General features: G+C 38.5%; 1 protein-coding gene across 6 annotated transcripts in view; it reads left to right on the forward strand.

The window, feature by feature from the left end:
- Nucleotides 1–23556, forward strand: part of LOC139450680 (kelch-like protein 5) — a 182761-nt gene that overhangs the window by 105143 nt on the left and 54062 nt on the right. The window contains exon 1 of one of the 6 annotated variants that reach the window (XM_071232479.1): nt 16594–16748. The exons of 4 other annotated variants lie outside the window; for them this stretch is intronic. In XM_071232479.1, coding sequence (XP_071088580.1) covers nt 16609–16748 — 140 coding nt within the window. In that variant the 5' untranslated portion in view covers nt 16594–16608. Of the gene's footprint in view, nt 1–16593; nt 16749–21838; nt 21997–23556 lie in introns of those variants that run through there. One more of the 6 variants, XM_071232483.1, reaches the window with a different exon arrangement.

A 23556-nucleotide genomic window follows, 5' to 3' on the forward strand; every position in this document is an offset into this window, starting at 1 on the left:
TAATTGTCATTATGCTGATATAAAAAGTTAAAGATTTAGGGATCCATAGATTCAAATACCTTACAAAAGACCTCAAGGACCCAGGACTCCCTATTTTTCGAAGTACATACCATATTCGAAGTAATAAGCGCCCAGGGCGCTCTCAAAATTAAAAATTTGGTGGAAAAAAACAGAGTTGAAAGATAAATTTCATGGTTTATGCTGACAGCCTGAAATGTTTATATACGACAAATATATATTTCCAGAATTTAATTGCCCATATTTAAGAGTGCATATAACACACAAGTGCGTATTATACACGAATAAATAATACATCGATCAATCTGAAGGGTGCTAATTGGGATTGTTCACTAGCCAATATATTAACAAATATCGCCGTGGGCGCTTATTACGTCATTTACGTAAATGTTGTAGGTTGAGGACAGAGAGTCACAATGGCTGCTTCTAATGAATTGTTCTTATATATACAGCTTTGGTAAAGTGTTTAACTTTGAATGAGATGAAATCTAGTTTTGAGGGATGTCGATTCTCTCATATTTCTTGTGCAGTGTTATATAAGAAAGTTTCAGGTGGTACATCCAGAGCTCCAGATAACTTTTTGACCAATTGAGTTTTTACTCTGGGGTTTCTATTTTAATTGGGTTATTACATTTTTCATTGGGTAACCAAAATTTGTTCACTCATCTATTCATCACTATTGGGTATTTCCCAAAATTAGTGAACATTTTAAGATTTAAAAAAAAGCTTATATAACTTTACTTGGAAAGTAAATTAGCTTGTAATTGTGTTTCGGAAATTAGCTCTTTTGTACGCTTGCTGGATAAGCTTCACTTGGTATTTACTCCAGCTGTTTTTATACATTTGAGTTTTTCATTTATTGCATGCGTTTCTGTAGGTAAGTTAATTAAAAGTGGGTTTTGAATGTTTTTTTAATATTTTTTTTCTGTTTTTTTTTTGGGGGGGGATATTTTACGCAAAGACGCTGCTTCTCTGTAGCTCTGCACATCTATTACACAACAATTGCAATGTGTTGGGGCAGCACTGCATCATGACACTAGTATTCAGCTACACTTAAATGTACACCCTTCAAACCAATTATTTGCTTTGATGAGAATAAGGAAGTGATATGGACTTTAAGGAGAGATTAATGAGAGATGGACATGCAGTGTCATGGTAACAAGTTAACGAGGAGGAAACATCCCCTGTTGCCTGCAGGTGTTGGGTACACAACCTGAAGATCCGATCCTCAAGTCTTTGTGTTGTCATTTGCCTTGATAATTATAGACCTTCAGTGAGAAGGCACCATTTTGTAATGATTCATGATTACTGAAGGTGTGAGTTGTCGTAAAGCTATTTTGGCTATAATATGTACTTCTTGTTTATTCTCATGTTCTGATGTTATTGTATTCATATTCAGGTTTGCGGTGAAAAAGAAATCTTTAAGTCCATATATCTGAACAATAAGTCGTTCTTATTTCTGGATCTATTTGTGTTAGGGCCCCCATTGTTCATTGCTGGTTTGTCAGTATGCTAGATCACAGTTGCCTATGAAACTAAAACTAGATTGTTAATACCTTATAACAGAACTGTACTAGTACTCTGACCGTAACATTTATTTTGTGGAGAAAATATCTGCTATCTCATTTGACAAGTCCCCGATAAAGCTATGCTAAATTTATTTCTAATTTTTTAGTTCAAAGTGACAATTTTTCATCAAAGAAAATGATTCAAACTCAAAACTTCTCTTGGATGATAATTTCATCTTGAATATATTGACCTTTACTTTTTGTTTGTTTGTTGTTCAATTCCACAGTTAGCACAATTCCAGCTTTATGATTGTGGTCTGTAAATAATCTAGTCTGGACCAGACAATCCAGTGATTGAAAACGTGAGCATCGATCCACGCAATTGGGATAGGGTGACATGCATCAACCAAGTCAGCGATCCTGCCTTTACTTTTTAATAATACATTACCCATGCTATGATTGGACATTCATGATAAAGGGAGCTTATCTTTTTGCTGATTTCTTACCGGGGCCTTTTTTAAAAAAGGATGTAATTTTGTAGTGAAATTGTTAATTTGTTCCTGGTCATAAAATGATGAACTATATTAAAAATAAACAAAAAAGAAGCAATGATCCCAAGTAGGAGTAGTCAATAGAGGAATCTTTGGAATATTTCATGCTCTTGAAGCCTCTAGATGTCACTCTGTTGTAGAGTATTGTATGGGGCTGGTCCCAGTAAGACCACTGCACTACATGGCTATTCATGGCATAATATCATTATTATTTCTGAAGCCAGTATTCTGGTATGGAATTCCTAGCTGTGTGAGGCAAAGCCAATTAATGTATGCTATATCTGCTTATTGTATATAAGGAACACTAATTATTGCCATTTCTGCTCCACCACGGAATGCTGATGATAAGCATGTGTGTGGTATTTTTTGTGCACATTCTGCTCGAATTGTTTAAGAATATGTCTTAATCTTCATCTCAAGTGCGTACTTTCACGTTATTAACATGTAACATGAGATGTTCCTGATTGAAGTTTTATTAGATTTCTTTGGTACAACAGCATGGTACTTATGCTAGGAAACTGTCCGAGTATGTGTAGCCCAGATGTAATATCAAGCAGATGTTCCACTCATATCGCAGTATATCTTTTATGTGCAAATTTCTAAGATTTGAAAGCGGCATGGTTCGTATTAAGAATGATATCTGCTAGAAGAGAGAGAAGATTATTCGCAGGTTTGGCTGTAATGGTTCTAGGAACATCCAGTGTATTGTAGCACGATATCTGTGAGGTTATGTGTCCATACAGAATCGTTCAGTTATATATAAGAGTGACATGTAAAATTTGATGAAAATTAACTGTAAACAAGCTTGTTGATAGAATGTACAAGACAATCCATGCCACTGTTAGATTAACTCAGTCTCCAATGTAGTAGACCCGTGAAGATTCCGGGGTAAAATAGGTCTTCAGCAACCCATGTTTGCCATAAAAGGCGACTATGCTTGTCGTGAAAGGTGACTAATGGGATTGGGTGGTCAGGCTCTCTGCCTTGGTTGAAACATGTCATTGATCCCAATTGCGTGGATCGATGCTCATGATATCAATCACTGGATTGTCTGGTCCAGACGCGATTATTTACAGACCGCTGTCATATAGCTGGAATATTGCTGAGTGCGGCGTTAAACAACAAACAAACAAACAAACAACAAACAATATAAGAGTGACATGTAAAATTTGATGAAAATTAACTGTGAACAAGCTTGTTGATGGTATGTACAAGACAATCCGTGCCACTGTTGGATTAAGTCAGTCTCAAATGTAGCAGATGAATATGATCTGTCAGGTGTTCTTTATTTTCTTTTGAATTGTATATGTATTGAATTGACAAAGTTTATCATTGCTGCTTCTTGTTGGAGACAGCATTTCTTTGTCTTTGTTTTGTTTGCTAGATTGCCCTTTACTGAGACCCGGAAGGACGGTGTAAAGTGTATCTGTAGGTAGAACGTCTAGACAAGGTGATCGTGTCAGATTAAGTTCACAGTTGTTGCATTGGGTCTGTTGGAGAACAAGACTTGGTTTCTTGTTCTTCATGCTGTAAAAAGGGCATAGGTATTCATTTAAAGGACATCTTATTTTCAATCTCACATTTTGAAACTGGGAGATGGAGAAAAATACCTTTAACCGATAGGAAATGCCCACTTTGTAAATTATCTGACAAAGGTGAGGAATTCCATTATTTGTTTATATTTAGAAAACAAACGAAAACATTTTTCTACTACATCAACCCCAATATGCATAAAATGAATTTACTTTTCAATAATTCACGATTAGGAATATTGAGAAAACTGTCCAAATTCTGTAAAATCATCATGTCATTGTTCAAACCTATCAAGTAACTCTCCCTCTTTCTGAATTGCACATATATTACTACACCCGTGAATCATGGACCCGTGAAGATCCGGGGTAGAATAGGTCTTCAGCAACCCATGCTTGTCGTAAATGGCGAATATGCTTGTCGTAAGAGGCGGCTAACAGGATCGGGTGGTCAGACTCGCTGACTTGGTTGAAGCATGTCATCAATCCCAATTGCGTGGATAGATACTCATGATGTCAATCACTGGATTGTCTTTACAGACCGCCGTCATACAGATGGAATATTTCTGAGTGCGGCGTAAAACAACAAACCAAAACACTAGTGAATCTGTAAATCTCAGCAAAGATGTTTGTGTATCTGTTCCATATCCTTATGTATGTGTATTACGTTATTGAAATAATTTTGTACCTCTGATGCCGCTGATAGCGATCTGAGTATAAATGAAAGTTCAGTTCAGTCATCTCTTGCACTATCAAAGTTATTTTGAAAAATTAAGCCTCCTAGTTGTTATTTGATTTTCGATTAAAGCTTGAAAGGTGATCTTTTGAATTTTGTTTTGTGGAACATTTCAAGTATTTCAAAAGTCTTTCATCTAAACTTTACTGTCTGGGAAGAACGTGAGCTGTGAGGATTACAGTTGAGAAGGAAAGTACACTTTGTGTGTGACTCGTCTTTCTTTGTACCTAGTGGTTGAGGGGCCGTCAAATATGTAGTGCCTAAGTGTGATGGGGGGATACAGTTGAGGTAAGCCTTGTTACACACAGGTAAATACAGGTACATGCAGCAAGGTGTTTTCTCAGTATAATGTTAAGTGGGATGCATACCTTCAGTGGCAGGTGTTGGTAGAAATGTTTTCTGATGTGTAATAAACGTATACAGGGAGTATTTTCATGTCACTCCTAATATGGAAACTTCAACATTAGCCTCCATGTTTTAGCTTGGAAAATGTTGAGAGCTTTATCATACAGGAGATATTCTAAAAAGGTTTGCTCAGGTTTTTTGTCTCAAGAATTGTATGTGACGTGATGGTATTCATCTACCCTGACTGTAATGTTAAACAGCCTCTACTAACCAACTCAAAGATCTATGAATCCATTGCAAAGGGCATCCTCCCATTCACTGATCCAGTCAGGGAAATTACGTTTTAGTTTCACTAATTTGCATAAATGATATGCTACAGAGTTACTGTCATCTACCTGATGAGGGCGGTCGGGTAGTCTAGTGGTTAAAGCGTTCGCACGTCACGCCGAAGAACCGGGTTCGAATCCCAACATGGGTACAATGTGTGAAGCCTATATCTGGTGTCCCCCGCCGTGATATTGCTGGAATATTGCTGAAAGCAGCGTAAAACTAAACTCACTCACTCACTCTAACTTGATGGTGAAAGTGGTAGTCCACAAGGAAGTGTCCTGAGTCCACCTTTAAAGGAATTCTATCCGTCCGTCGTTCCCAGGACATCTTTTTAAGTAACATATAACTTGAAAGCTACTGCATTGATTCTTTTCAAACTTAGTGAACACTTTTTATGCCTATAAGAGAGGTGAAGTTTGATTTGAATACTTTGATATTTTTTTTTAAATAAAGCTTTTTTTTCTCTTTTTTTTTTATTTAGAATGTTTTTACTTAAACATTTGTGTGACTGATAACTTGATAACTACATTGATTCTTTTCAAATTTAGGGAACTGTTTCCATACTTAGGAAAGCGGTGCAGTGCAAAGTTTGATTGTGTATTTTCTGAAAAAATTTGATGTTTTTCATGTTGTCAACCTAGAGTATATTTTTTGTACTTTTTGTGTGTGACCTATTACTTGAAAACTTCCTGGATTTTTTTCCAACTGGGGTACAGTTTCTATACCAATAGGAGAATTGTTGTGCAATGTTTGATTTTGATATGTTGATTTTCTTAAAAAATATTACTTTTTTCATGTTTTGAACTTAGATATATGTTGGAGTCGAAGTCAGGGGTATTAGTGAACCATGCTCACTTTTTGTCTTGTTTTCCTACAACACTTAATTTGAGCCCTGTTTATCACGAGGTCACCTTAGTGATAAAGTGTATGTTTTATGACATTTGTCCAGCTAGGATGGTTTGTGAAACTGATCTCTGTCATAGAAAGCCATATTGAAGCACTACTTGCTGTGATATCAGGATAATACTAGGTCTGTAGGTCTTCAATACAGTATCAGAATCAAGTGCAAGTTTGTGGGATTTCTTCTCTACCAACTTGTTCCAGTCTAGCAGTCATGTCAAGGAGAAAGTGAAGCCACTTGACCAACTTCCACAGGTAACCCGAGAACAGTTATGGTGTGATGTGTCTGGGAACATAGTTTCACATGACATGGGAGATCACTGATAAATTGTGACGCAGCCGATTTAATATGTAGTATAGTTTTCTGAAAATTGGATATTGTCACTTTGCATTGAGAAGATATGTTAATTTACTAATCCGTTTAATTCTTTTCTTTTGTTTTTCTGATCGATTATTGTATTCGAAGATTCAATTTGTATCTTGGGAACATGGTTTCACATGACTTTGGAGATCACCGATAAATTGTGTAGCAGACGATTTTGTATGTTGCAGTTTTCTGAAAATTGGATTTTGTAACTTAATTTGCTTGAGAAGATATGTTAATCATTAATCTGCTTTGTTTTTGTTATTGTGATTGATGATTGTATTCAAAGATTCAGTTTGTTTAAAAACGCTCTCTATTTCATGTAACTGATTCATTATTTAAGTGGCCCGATGTCCTTTTTGTTGTTCTCTCAATCAAATTGTTATTGCGTTAGTAATTTCAAAATTGGTTATGATTTGAGTTACGTTTTATTTTATTATCAGTTCTGGCAATCATATGGAGAGCCCTAAGGTTAGGACAAACTCATCATACAAAGCTCTAAGGGTCAGTGATTATGTAAGTGAAAGGCCTGTGACATTTAAAGTTCAGAATTAATGGTTAGATAAGAAACATAGACCCCGGTGGCTGTGCTACTATTTAACACCGGATACAATCTCTAGTGTCCTCTACTCTTTTAAATGTTGTTAAATGTAACTAACAAAATGGAAATGCTAGACATCCTGAAACAAAATGTTTTAAAATTTAGAAGAACAGAATTTGCACCCCCCACCCCCACCAAATTAGTACAAGGGTAGGTTGTAGTAATGTGTCCCCCCAGAGGCAATCACAGTTATTGTGGAGCACCTGTCATGACTAGTACCGGCAAAATACTGAGTCTTCCATTGAAGCTTTAGGCTCATAGATTCCAATCAAAGCTTTCACCACCTACGGAACCTGTTTAAGTGGTTTACTTTGTTGTCATGCTCCAGTCAGTCAACTCTGTTAAGAGTTTTCGTGAATCAAGGACTGTATATAACAGCATGGTAGTCTGCAACTTTAGCCACGAGTCTGGTGAAGATACGGGGTAGAAGAGGTCTTATGCAACCCGTGCTTGCTGTAACAGGCGACTATGCTTGTTGTAAGAGGCGACTAACGGGTTCGGGTGGTCAGGCTCGCTGATTTGGTTGATGCATGTATCCCAGTTGTGTAGACTGATGTTCATGATGTCAGTCACTGTTCAACAACACACACAAACAAAAAGTGCATATATTAACACTAAAACCTTCTAGAAATGATGTCAATTGATGATGGTCATGGTTGGCCAAGGCCATCGTATCTGTTGCTTTTAGGTACAGAACTCTTCGTACCAGTTAAGAAAGGTGTTTTCTTTGTTAGGGCTTTGAATTGGTGTCCATGCTTGAAAGCTCTTGAACGATGTTGTAATTATGGAACATGCAATGTTAGCAAAGTATAGGTTTGGGATGTTCATTGTGGTGGATGTTCATGATAGTGAGCAATAGTACTTGAATTTGAAAGTGGCTGTCCTGTATAACGTTAAACCCATATCTCCCCCACTCTATGGATCAAGTAGAGGGGTCTGATGACCTTACAGGGTCCGCACAGTGGCCAGGGGACATGAAGTTGTATACTCTCCCTACAGTAGCCTATCTACAGACCCCAGATCATATTGTTCATATTATTTCATATTCACCCTCATCCCTTTCCTGCCCAGCTCTAGCAGCCTTTATTCATCCCTTTTTCATCTCTAGGAATATATTAATGGATGAGACTAGAGTGTTTGATCCTTATTATTTAAGTGTTCCCTAAGAATTTTTAAAATTTAGATTTATACATAACATTATGTTGGGGAATACATGTAAGTTTATCTCGACAGGCTCCCCAAACTATGCAAAAAGACAGTGTTATTTGGCCTTATTAAAGGCAACACTACCTTGAGAGAAAATATCATCTGTTTTTAACCCTCTCTACTGTTTATATGGAGTCCTTGTAATACGTTTCTTGCTTGGAACTGTCCAGCTGATGTGGGTCGTGATCATGAAGTTAGTGAACAACAATATGGGTTTGAAGTTACTTGATTGTAACTTGTAAAACTGCCAGTTGATCAAGCTTTGTGCACCTTTCAGCTCTAATCACAAGAGAATTCTTTTAATCCCTCAGCAGTTAAAGGTTCCATTTCCCCTGGGAGACAGCCGAAAATGCCAGATTTGGAAGAGAGCTGACTCTCCCCACCCTATCAGCTGAACACACAACTTCATCCACAAACACATCCAGATGGGCAAACGGAACTAGTCAATATGTCCCCATACCTTGCTTAAGACATAGAAGGATATCTTTCTTGAAAAATAAAAGTTATTTTTACATAGCTGACATTTGATTGAAAACTGGTCATAATTTCAGGTGTTGGCCACATAAGTAAAACAGCAATTTTAACAGAATGTTTTTTGTAGAGATGTCTGTTTTTTTCCCACGACTCTGAACTTGTGGTATTTCAATAGCCAGCTCATATTTTATTGTGGTCTTGACACTTTTATCTACTCCAAGCTTCCAGATTTGCAAGTCGGAGAAATCCATACCTCCATCGTGTTTACTTGCAATCTTTCTGTCTGACTTTTAGGGGCAAAATAAACAGTTGGGACAATCTGATTGTCTAATTTACCCAGTGTAGTATTTCCTAGCACTGTATTCAATGTCCATGTTGATAGTGAGCTCGAGATGGGATGAGTCAGCCTGAGATTGGGGAAACGTAGTTGTTATTTGATAGTAGTTCTGGGGGAAATAGTTTATGTATCTTGACACCAGTTGTATGGGAAACATTCTCTATATCATAGCGCATTGAGAGCAAGTCAATGTCTGTCATGGATTTCCTACCACAAATTATTCTTTAAAAGAAATCTTTTCTAAGTCATTGCTAAAAATCTTAATGAAACTTCTTGAAAGTTTATGATTAAATCAATTAAATGTTAGGTTCACTGACAATTTTTGTGCTGCATCCACCATTAATAATTGTCATACGATTCCAGTTATTAGGTTACATATGCATGTACATCTTTTGACCTTTGTCACAAATAAACCAAAATTAATTATAAATTAGACGGCTACATTCAACATAATCTATTTCCCAGACATCTTACAATTTAATTCCATGAGCCATGCTTATGTTTAATTGGTTTAGTAAATGCTAAGGGCAGTCAGGTCTAAGCTGGTATCACTCCTCTGTAGCTCTGATTGCTATGAAATCATGTTAGAGATTAACAGTTACTTCATGTGTCGGTCTTTGTCAGCTTCCACTGGCATTCTGCATCTTGATTTACAGTTTGAATTTTAACCTTTCAGTTGTTTCACTTTATTTTACTTTAAAGTGTTTTTCTTTAGGAAAAGTGTGACCTTAGTACAATTTTTTAAAATAAGTACCAGTCCTATTGTCCTAAGGTGAATTCATAATGGTTGAATTACACATGGCAACAGGAGAAGTGACTGAAAAGACTAGGTAGGATAGGGGCTCCTTTTGGCTCACCGGATCTGCATATTTTTGGAATTGAGCAAAGTGTTAAGAAATTGTTTTGAAAGTTATCCGATATGTTCATTTGAATGAGAACTAAACTGTTCATTTCTGCAATTGTGTGATTGGGAATTTGACAACACTGAATGCATATGTGAGGATAAAAAGTACCCAAAAGGCTAATTTTAGAAGTTTTCATGAAGCTTTTTTCTAACATTTGAACATGATCAAGCTGATTTTAGTAGTGGATGTATGTAAAATCAATACAAACAACTCATTTTGCGTCACAGACTTGTTTGTCCTTAGATTTTTGTTTGAATTTCTGACAAGCTACCTTTTCACTTGTTTTTGCCATTTTTGTGTATTTGGCCTTTGAAGACAAAACTTACAAATGTAAGAAAAAAAAAGACTAGTTGTCAGACATTTGAACACGCATGATAATTGTCATACCAATATGTTCTCTGCTTTGAAATTTGACATTTTGAATTGGCAAAAAGGGCCTTCTCCTCCTTCTTCCTTCAACAATGTTTGCTATAATATTATATGCATCATTGCCAGACGTGGCAAGTGACATGCCTGCAGTAGCACCTTGTTGAAAGTGTGGCCACAAAGGTGGCTGTGTGTATACTGGGTGTCTAACAGCTATTGCATGCTGGTTTGTCAATGATTGCATGGTAGCTGTGAGCCACATTTAACATAGCGGAAATATTACAGACAATGACATAAGGAACAGGCGCTCAACTTTTGTACTGATTTGAAAATCATGAGTGAGTGAGTTGGGTTTAATATCAAGTTGAAGTGTATTCCAGTTATATCACGTTAGAAATCATGAATGAAATAACACCCTTATGTTTATTGAGTCCGGGGGCAGTCGGGTAGCCTAGTGGTTAAAGCGTTCGCTCGTCTCGCTGAAGACCTGGGTTCAAATTCCGACATGGGTACAATGTGTGAAGCCCATTTCTGGTGTCCCCCGCCGTGATATTGCTGGAATATTGCTAAAAGCGGCGTAAAACCAAACTCACTCACACACACTCATGAAATTACCCTGAAAACATTTTGATAAAAAGATTATATCTGTTCTCGAACTCATTTCAAATTAAAGCCAATCCTAACATTTGAATTTATCTGAGGGGAAAGAAGGAAATAATCAGTCCTGTTTGAAACGTTTGCAGACTCGGACCATCAGTCTGAGTAGGGAGACCTGGCTATGTTCCCTGATCATTTAGAGGTTAATGTCATATTGACCTGATGATCGGTGTTTACGCTGACCAGGGCTATACAATAACAAGTGGGCAGAATGATTACATAGTGGAGCTGTGTTGTGGAGAGGAGATAAACACTGGCTCGCAAGCACCTGTCTGTGGACTGGACCTGCACCTACAGGCTCTGGGTCTGGGAGGTGTAGGCAAGGGCTGCTGCTGAATATCCCCGTGGACAATAGCAGCAACTATTTCCTGATTGCTGACTGATGTATCCGACTTCTCTTTTCAGCTCTTATTTCCTAGGCAAGATTTTTCATATTGCCTTGCAGATTTGTCCAACTCTGAGATGACGAGAAGGGGAACAAACTGAAAAGCAGTATTTTTCTTTATTCCACTGAGTGCAAAATGACATGTTCACCACAAAACTCTCTCACTCACAATCTTACTCACTCACAGTCTGACCTGGGAAGGTTTTGTATCATCAACCCATGCTTGTTGTAAGAGGCGACTAACCGGATCATGTTAATTGTCAGGCTTGCTGTCTTGGTTGATGCATGTCGTGCGTAGATTGATGCTGATGAAGTTAATCACTGGATTGTCTGGTGAAGACTTGATTATTTACAGACCGCTGTCATTTAGCCTGAATATTGCTGAATGCAACATTAAACAACAAACGAACACTCCCCATGTCTCTCCAAAGGGTAGTGTTGAAATGGTCATGGAAGGAGTATTGGCAGGCTGAATTCACAGAGATCTGTCTCTATTAAAAATGTATTATGTTTGTTATTAAAATCGGTCCATTATCCCACTGTCATATTGCATGGAGAACTCATTATCGCATCAGTAGGTTGACTTCACAGAGTATCGATCTGCCATTGTAAAGACTTTATGTGTGTTAAAATACTCTTTGACCTGAGCTACTAAAAATTGGAAAAATGGAGTCTATTGTTTCCTCCTGTGCCTGGGGGAATGGATATCAGGGCAGAAATATTGAACTTTGGGGAGATTTCCTTTTTATGCGAATATTTACAATCAATAACTTCCAGTATCAGTAATATCTGTGTGTTCAGTAAATGGAGTAGAGCTATTTCTGGCAGATATTTGTCATGATTAATCAAACACTGCATGAGCAAAGAAAGCTGATGGAGGTGCTATTCTGTACCTTCCTTTGCCAGATCCATGAAGATCGTAAAAGTGGGGACGGTACCGGTAAATATTGTCATTTGGATGATAACTATGATGATGATGATGATGATGATGATTTTAGATTGTGATGGTGGGCATTTATGATCATGATCTAGATGACTATGAAAAGAATTAAAAAAATATCTAATAAAATCAATGATTTGGATGTGATAGGAAGGATGAAAACTTTTGAAAGAAGAGGCAATGATGAATATCCTGATCATGATAACGATCACTACAGTCGGTAGTACTGTCACATTATCATCCTTCTCCGTCTCTAGCCTGCCTCTGGGAGAAGAGGTGATCAATGAGTCAAGCGGCTTCCATCTATCACTTGACTCATGATGCTTGTAACGATATTCAATCACAGACACATGCAACAACCTGGAGATGTATTGATAAACTCTTTCATTGTGCAGTACCAATCTCACTTTCATTAGGGGCTGATAGGACAATTGTATTATCGTTATGACTACTTGCAATGAGTAATGGGCTTGTGATTCATGTTTAACACCTCCAGTGGTAGCTGTTAAGAAGACTTGTGAGGGCTTGTCTGTACAGGAATACCTCAAGGCTACAAGAAAACGGTTCTCATGACGGCACCATATGTGTCAGAAAAACCCTTGGATGACAAATGTCGGTCCCGGGAGAATTCTGTGATTTTAGTTTCCTCCTGATCGTTGCATTAATCTATTTTGCAGAACAATTGCAGAATATGCCTCTTTTTGTGTGATCAATACTAGTCCAGCTATTTTTGTTGTAAATGTTGACAGATTTTTAACATATTTGGGTGTGAGAATCAAAATCTTGTATGCCAGAATTATGCTGTTGTTGAAATGAAACAGAGTTATTTAATCAATGTTTAACCAATGACTTATCTTTTCTGTTTGTTTGTTGTTTAACGTCACACTCAGCAATATTCCATCTGTATGATGACTGTCTGTAAATAATCTAGTCTGGCCAACACAATCCAGTGATTGACGTCATGAGCATGGATCAATGCAATTGGCATATGATGACATGCATAAACTAAGTCAGCATGACTAACCACCCAACCCTGTTAGTCGCCTCTTTCAACAATCATTGTCGCCTCTTATGGCCAGCGTGGGTTGCTGAAGACCTTTTCTATAACCAGATCTTCAGGGGTCTTATCTTTTCTGAATTTGTGCCTTATTACATTTCCACTGAAACACATGTTTATTTTCTGCAAAAAATATGTAACTCCATATATCAAATGTAAAACAAGCCTGTGCAGAATTTGAAGAATTTAATCTGGCAAGTTCTGACCTTCATTCTGCACACTTGTTCCTCAGAAAAAGGCACTTTCCCACACCATTGCTCCAAAAGTAATTGCCAGAGAGTCATTTGTATCTGTTTCTTCACACTCATGATTTGGGTTTTATTTTCTGTCTGGATATAAATATTGAAATGTGTTTTATATGTTAAAGTTCTTTTTTTGTTTTTATAACCTTTGAAGTATCAGATATAACGTCACTTTTTTCTTTTGCAAATGTTAATGAAAATTCTATGTTATGAACAATCTGAAATAAGATAATACTCAGAATCTAATAGTGTTTAACGGACACGTATTCCTTTTAATGATACAATGTCGGTAGAAAATCAATAGCCTCTTCTTAACAATATTGTTGTACAGGAGTATCATTTGTCACAACACGCCTACATGCATCTAAACACAGACATGCAGGATTGTAATCTCATTTGGTGGGTCTCCGTCTCCCCATTAGCTCGGGATCTGTCTCATCTGTCCAACAGTTATCCCATTCTGTCAAATGCTTGAATAACAAGTTGCTATTCATGTGGACGTGGTACAGATTGGAGAATACAGTTGTTGTTTGAAAAAAGTTATTTTCAATTAAAGGGCTTTGTGATGTTTTCTTCAGATGTGACTCTGTAATCTCAAGTCATATGTTCAATTCTGTCTTTGAAAATTGTATGATGTATCCGTTTAATTGATTTATGTCAGATGATATAATGGACTATATTTCATATGCCCGGTGTGTATGGATTTGTATTTTGAGGATTGGTTATTCGGTTTAGTTTAGTTTGTTTGTTGTTTTATGCCACACTCAGCAATATTCCAGCTATATGACGGCGGTCTGTAAATGATCGAGTCTGGACCAGACAATCCAGTGATTGATATCATGAGCATCGATCCATCCAATTCAGCGAGCCTGATCACCCGATCCTGTTAGTCGCCTTTTACGACAAGCATAGTCGCCTTTTACGGCAAGCATAGTCGCCTTTTACGACAAGCACAATCGCCTGTTATGGCAAGCATGGGTTGCTGAAGACCTATTCTACCCCGGATCTTCACGGGGTTATTCAGTGTGTCAGTGAGTGAGTGAGTCAGTGTTGTTTAATGTTACAAGTGCAAGTCCCAGCTACCTGTAAATAATCCAATCTGGAACAGGCCAACCTGTTCTTATCACTGATAGCATCCACGATCATCACACATTGTAACTAGTGGTGGGATGATACACTGATGCATCAGTGGATCGCGATTTTATGCTTCTTGATACAAGTATCGATCATAGTCGCACACTAAGTAAAAAATATCGATTCTGACCTTAAATGTTTGCTTTAATAACTGCTCCACTAAACACTAATCAGAAGTGCAAGTGAAAACCAAATTAAATTTTGTTGCTGTGCCATACTGGAAATTGCCAACTGTAAACCGTCAGTGTGCTAGGTATTTTGCCATCCTGTCTATGTCCTGGCTTACACCACAGATATGAGCACATGCAAGTATCGTGATATGTATCAGATCGTGAGTAAGGTATCATGATACGTGACAGATCTCAAGTGTATTGTCCCAGCCCTAATTGTAACCATTCAGTTTAATTTTAATCTCTTAGAAACACATACTAGAGACATATTTTTCCTGGAATCCCTACAGGGAGCTCCTTGTCTTGTCAGACATTCAGGGTCATCTGAAACTCCTCGACAACCTCTTCATGTATTGATCAGTGTTGTATGCAGGGTGCATCAGGAACCATCACATTTGAATGCTGTCGTATGGATTTCACAGAAGCTGCACTATAACCTAGACACTGAACAAGGCAAGAAACATGATCTTTATGAAATCAGTTTCTGTCTGTGCAATCTGTCCACCATCAAGCTTCAATCTCTTTCATTCATTCCTCAGCATTCCCATCGCCGTGTCTTCTGCTTGTAAGTGGTCAATAATGGGTGTTTTCACGGCTCAGAGTTAAAAGCCCCTACCTGTGCCAATGTCACATCTGAGAAGAGATGATCAGGTTGTGTTATTGTGCCTTGGGTCAACACATGGGCCATGAGGACTCTGTTGTGGCCTAGACTCTGATTTCCAGCCATTATTGCGGGCAAACAAACTATTGTCATTACAAACAAGAGTTAAAAGTCTGTGTCCAAAATAGACTCTGATCAGCCACTGTGATAGATTGAACTGTGTGCTGAATCATACAACACGGTATGATTGACCTGAAATCAAATCCGAGCTGACACAAGATTGTTACGAGTCAAGTAGATGGATTATTACAGATTGTCATGCAGCCCTCTCATGATAAGTGTCAGGGCTCTGTTCAGTCAGGCAGAACACTGGACGCTCAAGTAAGCCATCTCATGGTTAGATGTTTATCATCCATTGTGGCTGTGAGAAGAGGGACAAGGCAACATCAGATGCATATTTAATCTGACTGAAAGTTTAGGTATTATCGCAATGCTTCCATAAAGGTATGGAGGCATTACACTACCTGGCTGAGGCTGAGACCAGCCAATCAGATCTGGTTGTAGCCCAGTGCTGCATTACCAATCGATCAGCCTGAGTGGTAGGTTTTAATGCAATTCTGTCTACCACCAGGTGGGTCATGGTGAGTAAGATATTGTCAAGTGTTTGGATGACTGGACTCTGGCCTGTCAATATAGATGTCTCGCTCGGCCCGCTGGTCAGATCGGTGATCAATTCTGGGAGCGTGTAGGCTCAATAAGTCTCTGCTGCTACAGAAGGTGGCTGTCATCTGGCCTGACATGCATGGGGAATGCTGGTGTCGACAGACGGATTACACATCGGCTCTGTACCACTACCTGTCACATCACTCATGAAGTAATAAGACGTGACAACCTTCCTTTGCTGGCGAACATGAACTTCCTTACAAGATTTTTATGCTTCCGTGACGCTTTGTGTCACATTGGGTGACGATAACGTGGTGCTGAACTGACAATGCAAACCTGTCTGATGCAGTGATACAATGTTGGCTGTGACAGTTTATGTTTGTAAACAACGGGATCAGAAGATCTGTCATCAGGAGTGATTTGACAGAGGTTTCAGATACTTCCACAGCAAACAGTGTGACATTTAATGAGTTGAATGAGTGGCCTCTTCTCTTGCGTAGCTGAGGCATCAGAGGGATATCTTAGGCTGGTGGTGCAGGAGTTGGGTGAATTGTAGGGTTCCCCTGCTTTCTGGTGGCAGCAGTGTTAGATGAGTGTTGTCCGAGGGAACTGCTGCAGACGATCCTGGTCCTGGCATGATATTGCCAGTGTCATCAGAAACTCTGTCACATCTACACAAAGTTCACCATCAATCATGACCAAAGTCTCACGCTTGTCTGATCTGTACAGGTAGGGTCTTCTTTTAATCTCTTTCGTTTCTTTTCAGCTTTTTGTTCTTTTAAATATATGAAATATACTGATGTTAAATGAAAACAAATTCAGCGATAGAAACTTAACTTTTTTAGTCCACTTGTCCTTATAATGATAACATGTAGCCAAACTCTTAAAGGGCAAATTTTTACAAGTCCTTATGATACCTTAACTATTGGGCAGTTTACAGGACTAAAGCTGAAATTGAATTCTGTTTTTATTCTTTAGCTTCATTTTGTTTCAATTAATAACGTCAATTCTAGACCTTTGGAACAGGTAGAACCTTTGATATCACTGAAGAGCATATGAAGCTTCTTTTCAATATTGTAGACAGTGTAAGATTATTGGGCGCTGTCAGCATAATGTTTACACTTCCTATCTGAAGACTTATCTGTGTTGCTGCAGGGTGGTATTGATCTTTCCAGTGTTTCAACAGGTGCTTCTTACTTAGGTACCAAGCTTGAATCCAAGCAGGAATGCTTGTCCACAAAGCCTGTAGGAGTTGGACATGGTCCTCCTTCATCAGGCCGTCTGCAGTCTCTATGACTCATGCAACAGACCTGCAATGTTGATGACAATACTGATATTTTGTCTGTCTCCAAAGATTCTGTTCATTTCTTTTTAATTTATAAGATACTGTTAATCTCATATTGTCTACCTCTAATATCTAAGATGTTATTAGTTTTATTTTGTCTACATCTAATCATTAAGATGCTCTTTGCCTCTTTTTGTCTGCCTCTATTCTCCAAGATGCTATTTGAATAGTCTCATTTTGTGTATCTCTAATCTCTAAGATGCTTTTAGTCCATTTTGTCTACATCAAAGCTCTAGGATGCTCTCAGTCCCATTTTGTCTACATCAGATCTCTAGGATACTCTCAGTCCCATTTTGCATACATCTAATCTCTAAGATGCTGTTAGTTTCAACTATGATACCCAGGTGTTTTTCCATTCTTCAAAATCAAGCAGTTGACAGTAACAAGCAATCGTACAGAGTGTTATATGTGATGTGTTATACATAAATAAAATGTAACATAACCATGGTCTGAAGAAAGATACTTCCAAACACTGTTCTACATCAGCAGCAGATGCTTTTATTTGGAGACTCATCGGCAGATCCAATAGGTCAAATATGCAGTCTGTGCCAAGGGCTTCTTAGTCTGCTAGGCCGAAATTGTCTCTTGGCAGTATACTTTAGTGTGAATATATGGACTTTAGTGTGAATATATGGACTTCAGTGTGAATATATGGACTTTAGTAGGAATATATGGACTTTTATTAGATGAGCATACTAGACTGAACAAAACGTTCCTAGACTCAATCTTCAGACTAGGTACTGAAGTCGTAGATTGAATATGTGGGATTCTAGCATCAGGTGATGCTCCTTGGGAAATCTCCATAGTACACAAGAATAACCCCTTACTTTGTATTGTTTTGCTCAGTATATAGGAATGACATGTACTGGTGTTGACTGCTGATTCTGCATCACAGAGGAGGGCACAGCTGCGTCCTTACAGCAGGATGATATTCTGGGCTATTACCATATTGGCTAGGTGACATCTATATATTGTCTACCTATATTCACATATCTGCCAGCTGTGTGGCCTACTTGTCATATCTGCTGAGTGGCGTTATCAATGCATGTAGGTAGGTTAATGAGTGGCCTGATGACTGCTTGCATATGGGTCAGTCAATGCATTGACCAGTGCTGCTATGGCTTGAGGAAAAGCGAAGTGTATACACAGATTTAGACTAACACTTAGTCAATCAAAGCATGTCTTTAAAATCTTTCTGACAGACTGAATTGTAGGCTGTATATGGCCACGCTTTGTGATATCTAGTTCCTTCTCAGGGCAATAACAAGAGGTGCTTGACCCTTTGTTAACTGCCCATAAAATGTTTGGCTGATCACGTGGGTCAAATGTAGATAGATAGATGAGAGCCGATTCAGCTTAGGGTACTAACATTGCTGGCATATGTGGGATATATTAGCTTATACTGTTTAGTGTGAGGTCTGTGTGGGATATATTAGCTTTAAATTATACTGTTTATTGTGGGGTGGATGTGGGAAATATTAGCTTATACTGTTTATTGTGAGGTCGATGTGGGATATATTAGCTTATGCTGTTTATTGTGTGGTCGATGTGGGATATATTAGCTTATGCTGTTTATTGTGAGGTCCATCTGTATCCAAGGCATGTCATTAGGAATGGTTTCAAGGCTCAATCTGACATTAGCGACTTGTCCGAAGCCCGAGTCAGCTCAGATGAAATGGGCCATATTAACAGTAAAACCTACTGAAAATGATGCCAAGAAGCAAGATCAGGCAGATGGAGTCTAAAGTTTATAGCACAGAGGGTGAAGGTTGGTAGGTTGGCTGATAGCTCAAATATGATGATACCCTGTAATGTATCAGCTGCCTATATTTGCTGTGCAGAGTTGTGTCCCTTAGGCATGCTAGAAAACCTATGATCGTGGGTTTGAATCCAAGACTCGCTCTGATTATGCTTCCAGATTTGTGCGTGTGGGTTTCACGAAAGCTGTAAATATCTAGGACCATCATCACTTCTGGTACTCCTCCCTCATTAAGCTGACATCAATGATGTAACTGAATACTGTCAAAGCCATGTTAAGCCCAACCCACTTCCTGACAGGCAACCAAGGCAGAGGGTCAGTGGGCCGTTTAGGATCCATCACACTGACCTTGAGTTATCCCTGTGAGCTGCCTGCACTGGCCTGTCAAGGTGTTGGGATCACAGGTCCAACAATGTGCGGAGTTATCCCAGTGAGCTTACTGCACTGGCCTGTCAAGGTGTTGGGATCACAGGTCCAACAATGTGCGGAGTTATCCCTGTGAGCTTACTGCACTGGCCTGTCAAGGTGTTGGGGATCACAGGTCCAACAAAGTGCGGAGTTATCCCTGTGAGCTTACTGCACTGGCCTGTCAAGGTGTTGGGGATCACAGGTCCAACAAAGTGCGGAGTTATCTCTGTGGGCTTACTGCACTGGCCTGTCAAGGTGTTGGGGTCACAGGTCCAACAATGTGTTGCTTGCATGCCTGACTGCAAGGCACAAGGTTAATAGGTACGGACTTTGTGTTTGATGTCTAGAAGTAAGTTAATTAGTTTCGTCAGGTCAGTGTATAATGAATATAGGTACACAAAACAAATTAGGTAAATGGCTTTTTCTCATGATATAGGGTTGTGTTCAAACTCCATGGTGCTTTGAGCGTCTATATATGGCATGCAAGATCACAAATAGCTTTGACAATATTCTTTTTTCCCAAAGTAGATCCAAATTACATCCATCAAAATTCTTTTAAATAACAATAATTAGATTTAACGTTGACTGTGGGTACTTGTTTACATAATGTAATAGGGTTTGAAGCCAAAACATAACATAGCAAATAGAACCAATGTTGACATCATTTCATTAATCGCTTGAAGTATTTTCCTGTTTACCTAAATGTCTACAGTAGTTTCCTGGGTAATGTGAGTAAACACACAGTATATGGGCATTGTTGTACCTATACCCTTGGGCTGACTGTTGTACACATTCCTTTACAACTGTTATCATGAACTGGAAGTGATGGTCATATGTAAATCAGTTTGTACATATTTGTATGTATATTTAGTTCCTATTTGGACTGTGTGCTTGTGTACTTGTACCTAAAACCTTCACAGAACTTGTAATCATTGAGTTGCATTTAGTTCATGTCGGCATGAAAAGTTTATTCTGAAGTCATTGTTATCATTTATTAAAGAAATACACGACTTGTGGTCGTTGTTTGTTGTACAGGAAAACACTGCAGGGCTGCCTATGCGGTATCAACATTATATGTACAGCCTCTTCAAGGATGTTAATAATATGTGCAAGCTTTAGTAATAGTTACCTTATTTTTAATACTGATGACTCCCTGAATAGAATCTGTCCTCGGCAATGTCGGACAAGTCCATTTTATGAACAGGTGGGTTAAGTATGTTATTTCCCGCATATTCTCACAATCCTCACGTCAATTATCTGTACCTTTTTCTCCAATACCGATTGTCATATGTCTTCCCCTTTTTGGATGCGATCATTCGGCCACTACATTTATCTGTGTTGCCCAGCTACATCTATGGGGAACAACTTACTAGACACTTCCCTCCCAAAAAATAGCATCATCCATCCAATATTTGACATCATCAAGTTGCAGGTGCATATTCAAATCTCCAGAAATGATGTCCTGATAGAACAATGTTTTATCGTGAAATAAACCATGCCTCTCTCTTCTTGGCTCTTAGCGATTCATCATGTATCTATCTTATATAAAGACATACAAACAGGTTTATGATATTTATAGATAAGTAATACTTGTTTGGGATTACAGAAGGTTTATCACATATCCAATTCGGTTTACAGTGACGACAACGTTTATTTTAATGTGAGGAGTAGACAATGAAACCACACCCAGCTGATCACAATCTCTGCATTCTGTTTCCTCGTGTAAATAGAGAATTTATGATATTCCAGCAAAATAATAAACAAGGTAATTAGCTACATAATGACTTCCCTACTGAGATGCACCCTGTAGATTAACCCTGAAATAACCCTACAGTTTTGCCTGTTCCAGATTAGTGTTTAGACTGATTTCAGGCTAACCAAATAGTATTATATACTACACTGTTTCATATCAGTTGAGTTAATATGTCAAGGGATGACTGATTTACCATAGAAACGTTTTTTTGAGTAGTATGATATTGCTGACAGCTATATCTTCAGAAAAATATTTAATGTTTACATTGCCCTTTAAATGAAGTCATGGATATTCATATGCATTGTGTGGCTTCCAGAGTGATATGTATATAACAGGGCAGATTTGCAAATATGTATTCAATTTCTGAAATGATATGGCTGGGTGTCACCAGTGACATTTAGGGGAGATGTGGTTATTGGAGTGGTCGTGCCGCAATCCCCAGTGACATCATGTTTGTTCTGGGGATCAGGCTGTAAGGCACTTGAGCAGTGACATTTAAAAGGAAGTTTTGTAACCGCTACACACAGAGTATGTGCTAGGTACAAGTGGCTTGTTGTGTTGACAAGGTTGGCCTGTCAGATCAGTCAGTCTGATAGCCAGCTCCTGTAAAGCCACAGGTCTCGGGATCGTTACAGAGGATACACATCGTTACACTGTAACAGGGACGGTTATGTAGCCATTCCAAACTGGTAACTTTTCAGGGATGAAGGAGGTAAGTTTTGGGATCTGGCCGGGATGATATTGTGTGTGGCTGTAACGTCCAGGGCCTTTTCAATAGGGAAATGTGATTGTAGAAATGACAAGGTTGAGAATAGATGATAATAAGTAGAAATAGCGGACAAGAGTATTTATGTTTTGAATTACTGGGATCAATTACACGATTGTGTGTTTAAAAAGTAGGAGGATTTTGAGAAATGATACTTGTCTCTAAAGGTTAATAGATTGTTAATGATGTCCAGCTTTTGAATATTGTACCTGTCTTTAGTGTTACTAATGTTTGCCTTGGGGAGATTTGTGACTGTTATCCAGTGAGGTGGGTAGACTATACCAGTCAATGTTTTAGCTTCTGATGCCGAAGGCGGGGTTTAATTTCTCACATGCCGATAATGTGTTAACTATTGATTGATAATTCCTTCAAATACAATACTTTTATAACATCATAGCCAGGTATAACAGAGGGAAGGAGAGTTCTGATATCTGGCACCCCAGATAACTGACAGCCTTGATTATGAACACCGAGAGACCCAAAAGTGCTTATTGGTTTCACCATATCAAGCTGAGCTGTAATATAACTCATACACTCAACACCAACCATTCACTGTGTCAGTGGTAGACACCACTGGTCATATTCAACTAATCTGCAGCTCATTTCGGACTAATGGTTTATAACTAGATGTTTTAGGTTCTAGAGTTTCACGAGTCTTGTACTGATGGATCTCCAGAAGTCTGTCCCTGTGTGTTTTGGGGTGGCTTAAGTAGGCATGAATCTAACGAATCCGGCCAGCTATGTGGTATTAGCATTTGCAGGCCTGTAAAGGGTGCAATTAAATGCGTAAATCTATCTTCACTGAAGCAAAAGGAGGCTTCTTAAATCTCAATTCAGCATGTGGCTGTCCTGGTGGTGAGAGTTTACTTTACAATCTAGGCGTCCAATACTCCTGAGTCAATTAGTTGTATATCAGTCTGTAAAAACCACACTCAAAACTGTAGGTAAAGGCACTGATACATACAAATACATCAGATAGACTCGGTTACCAGCTTTCTGATATGATTAGCTTCTGGAGGGTCGTGCCTGGGAGAGCCATCACTTGCAATAAACACTACGGCAAATGTCGAGAATTATCTCCCTTGGCATGTGATAATTGCTTGTATAATTAGCCGCTACGGGTGTCCTATGTATCAAGCGGGAGAACAAAGCTCACGGACGGTATATATAGCCCATTATCTTGGAGTGATATACTAGCCCTGGATGGTGGCATAAGCTTACGTCTTCCTATCAAATTTATGCTGCACTTCAGGGTACTTCTCCTGTCATGTTACTGGGTTTGTATGGTAAAGATTTTATTGCCAAGATAGGGTTGAGTTTTCTTCCCAATTAGAAGACATGTTGGTAACTATTGAATTTTATTATATGGAGCTGGATGTGTGTGGAGAAATAAGTTAATTCAACAATCAGAAGATGGTGTAGATGTAATGCTGCTTTTTTTGATAAAAGCATTTTTTAGTTTGTGATTTTTTTATATTATTGGCTCCAGTCTGTTTATGGAGTCAC

This window comes from Haliotis cracherodii, unplaced genomic scaffold (genome assembly GCF_022045235.1).
Source record: "Haliotis cracherodii isolate W230 unplaced genomic scaffold, xgHalCrac1.p SCAF_8, whole genome shotgun sequence".
In the NCBI taxonomy this organism is placed as follows: Eukaryota; Metazoa; Mollusca; class Gastropoda; order Lepetellida; family Haliotidae; genus Haliotis; species Haliotis cracherodii.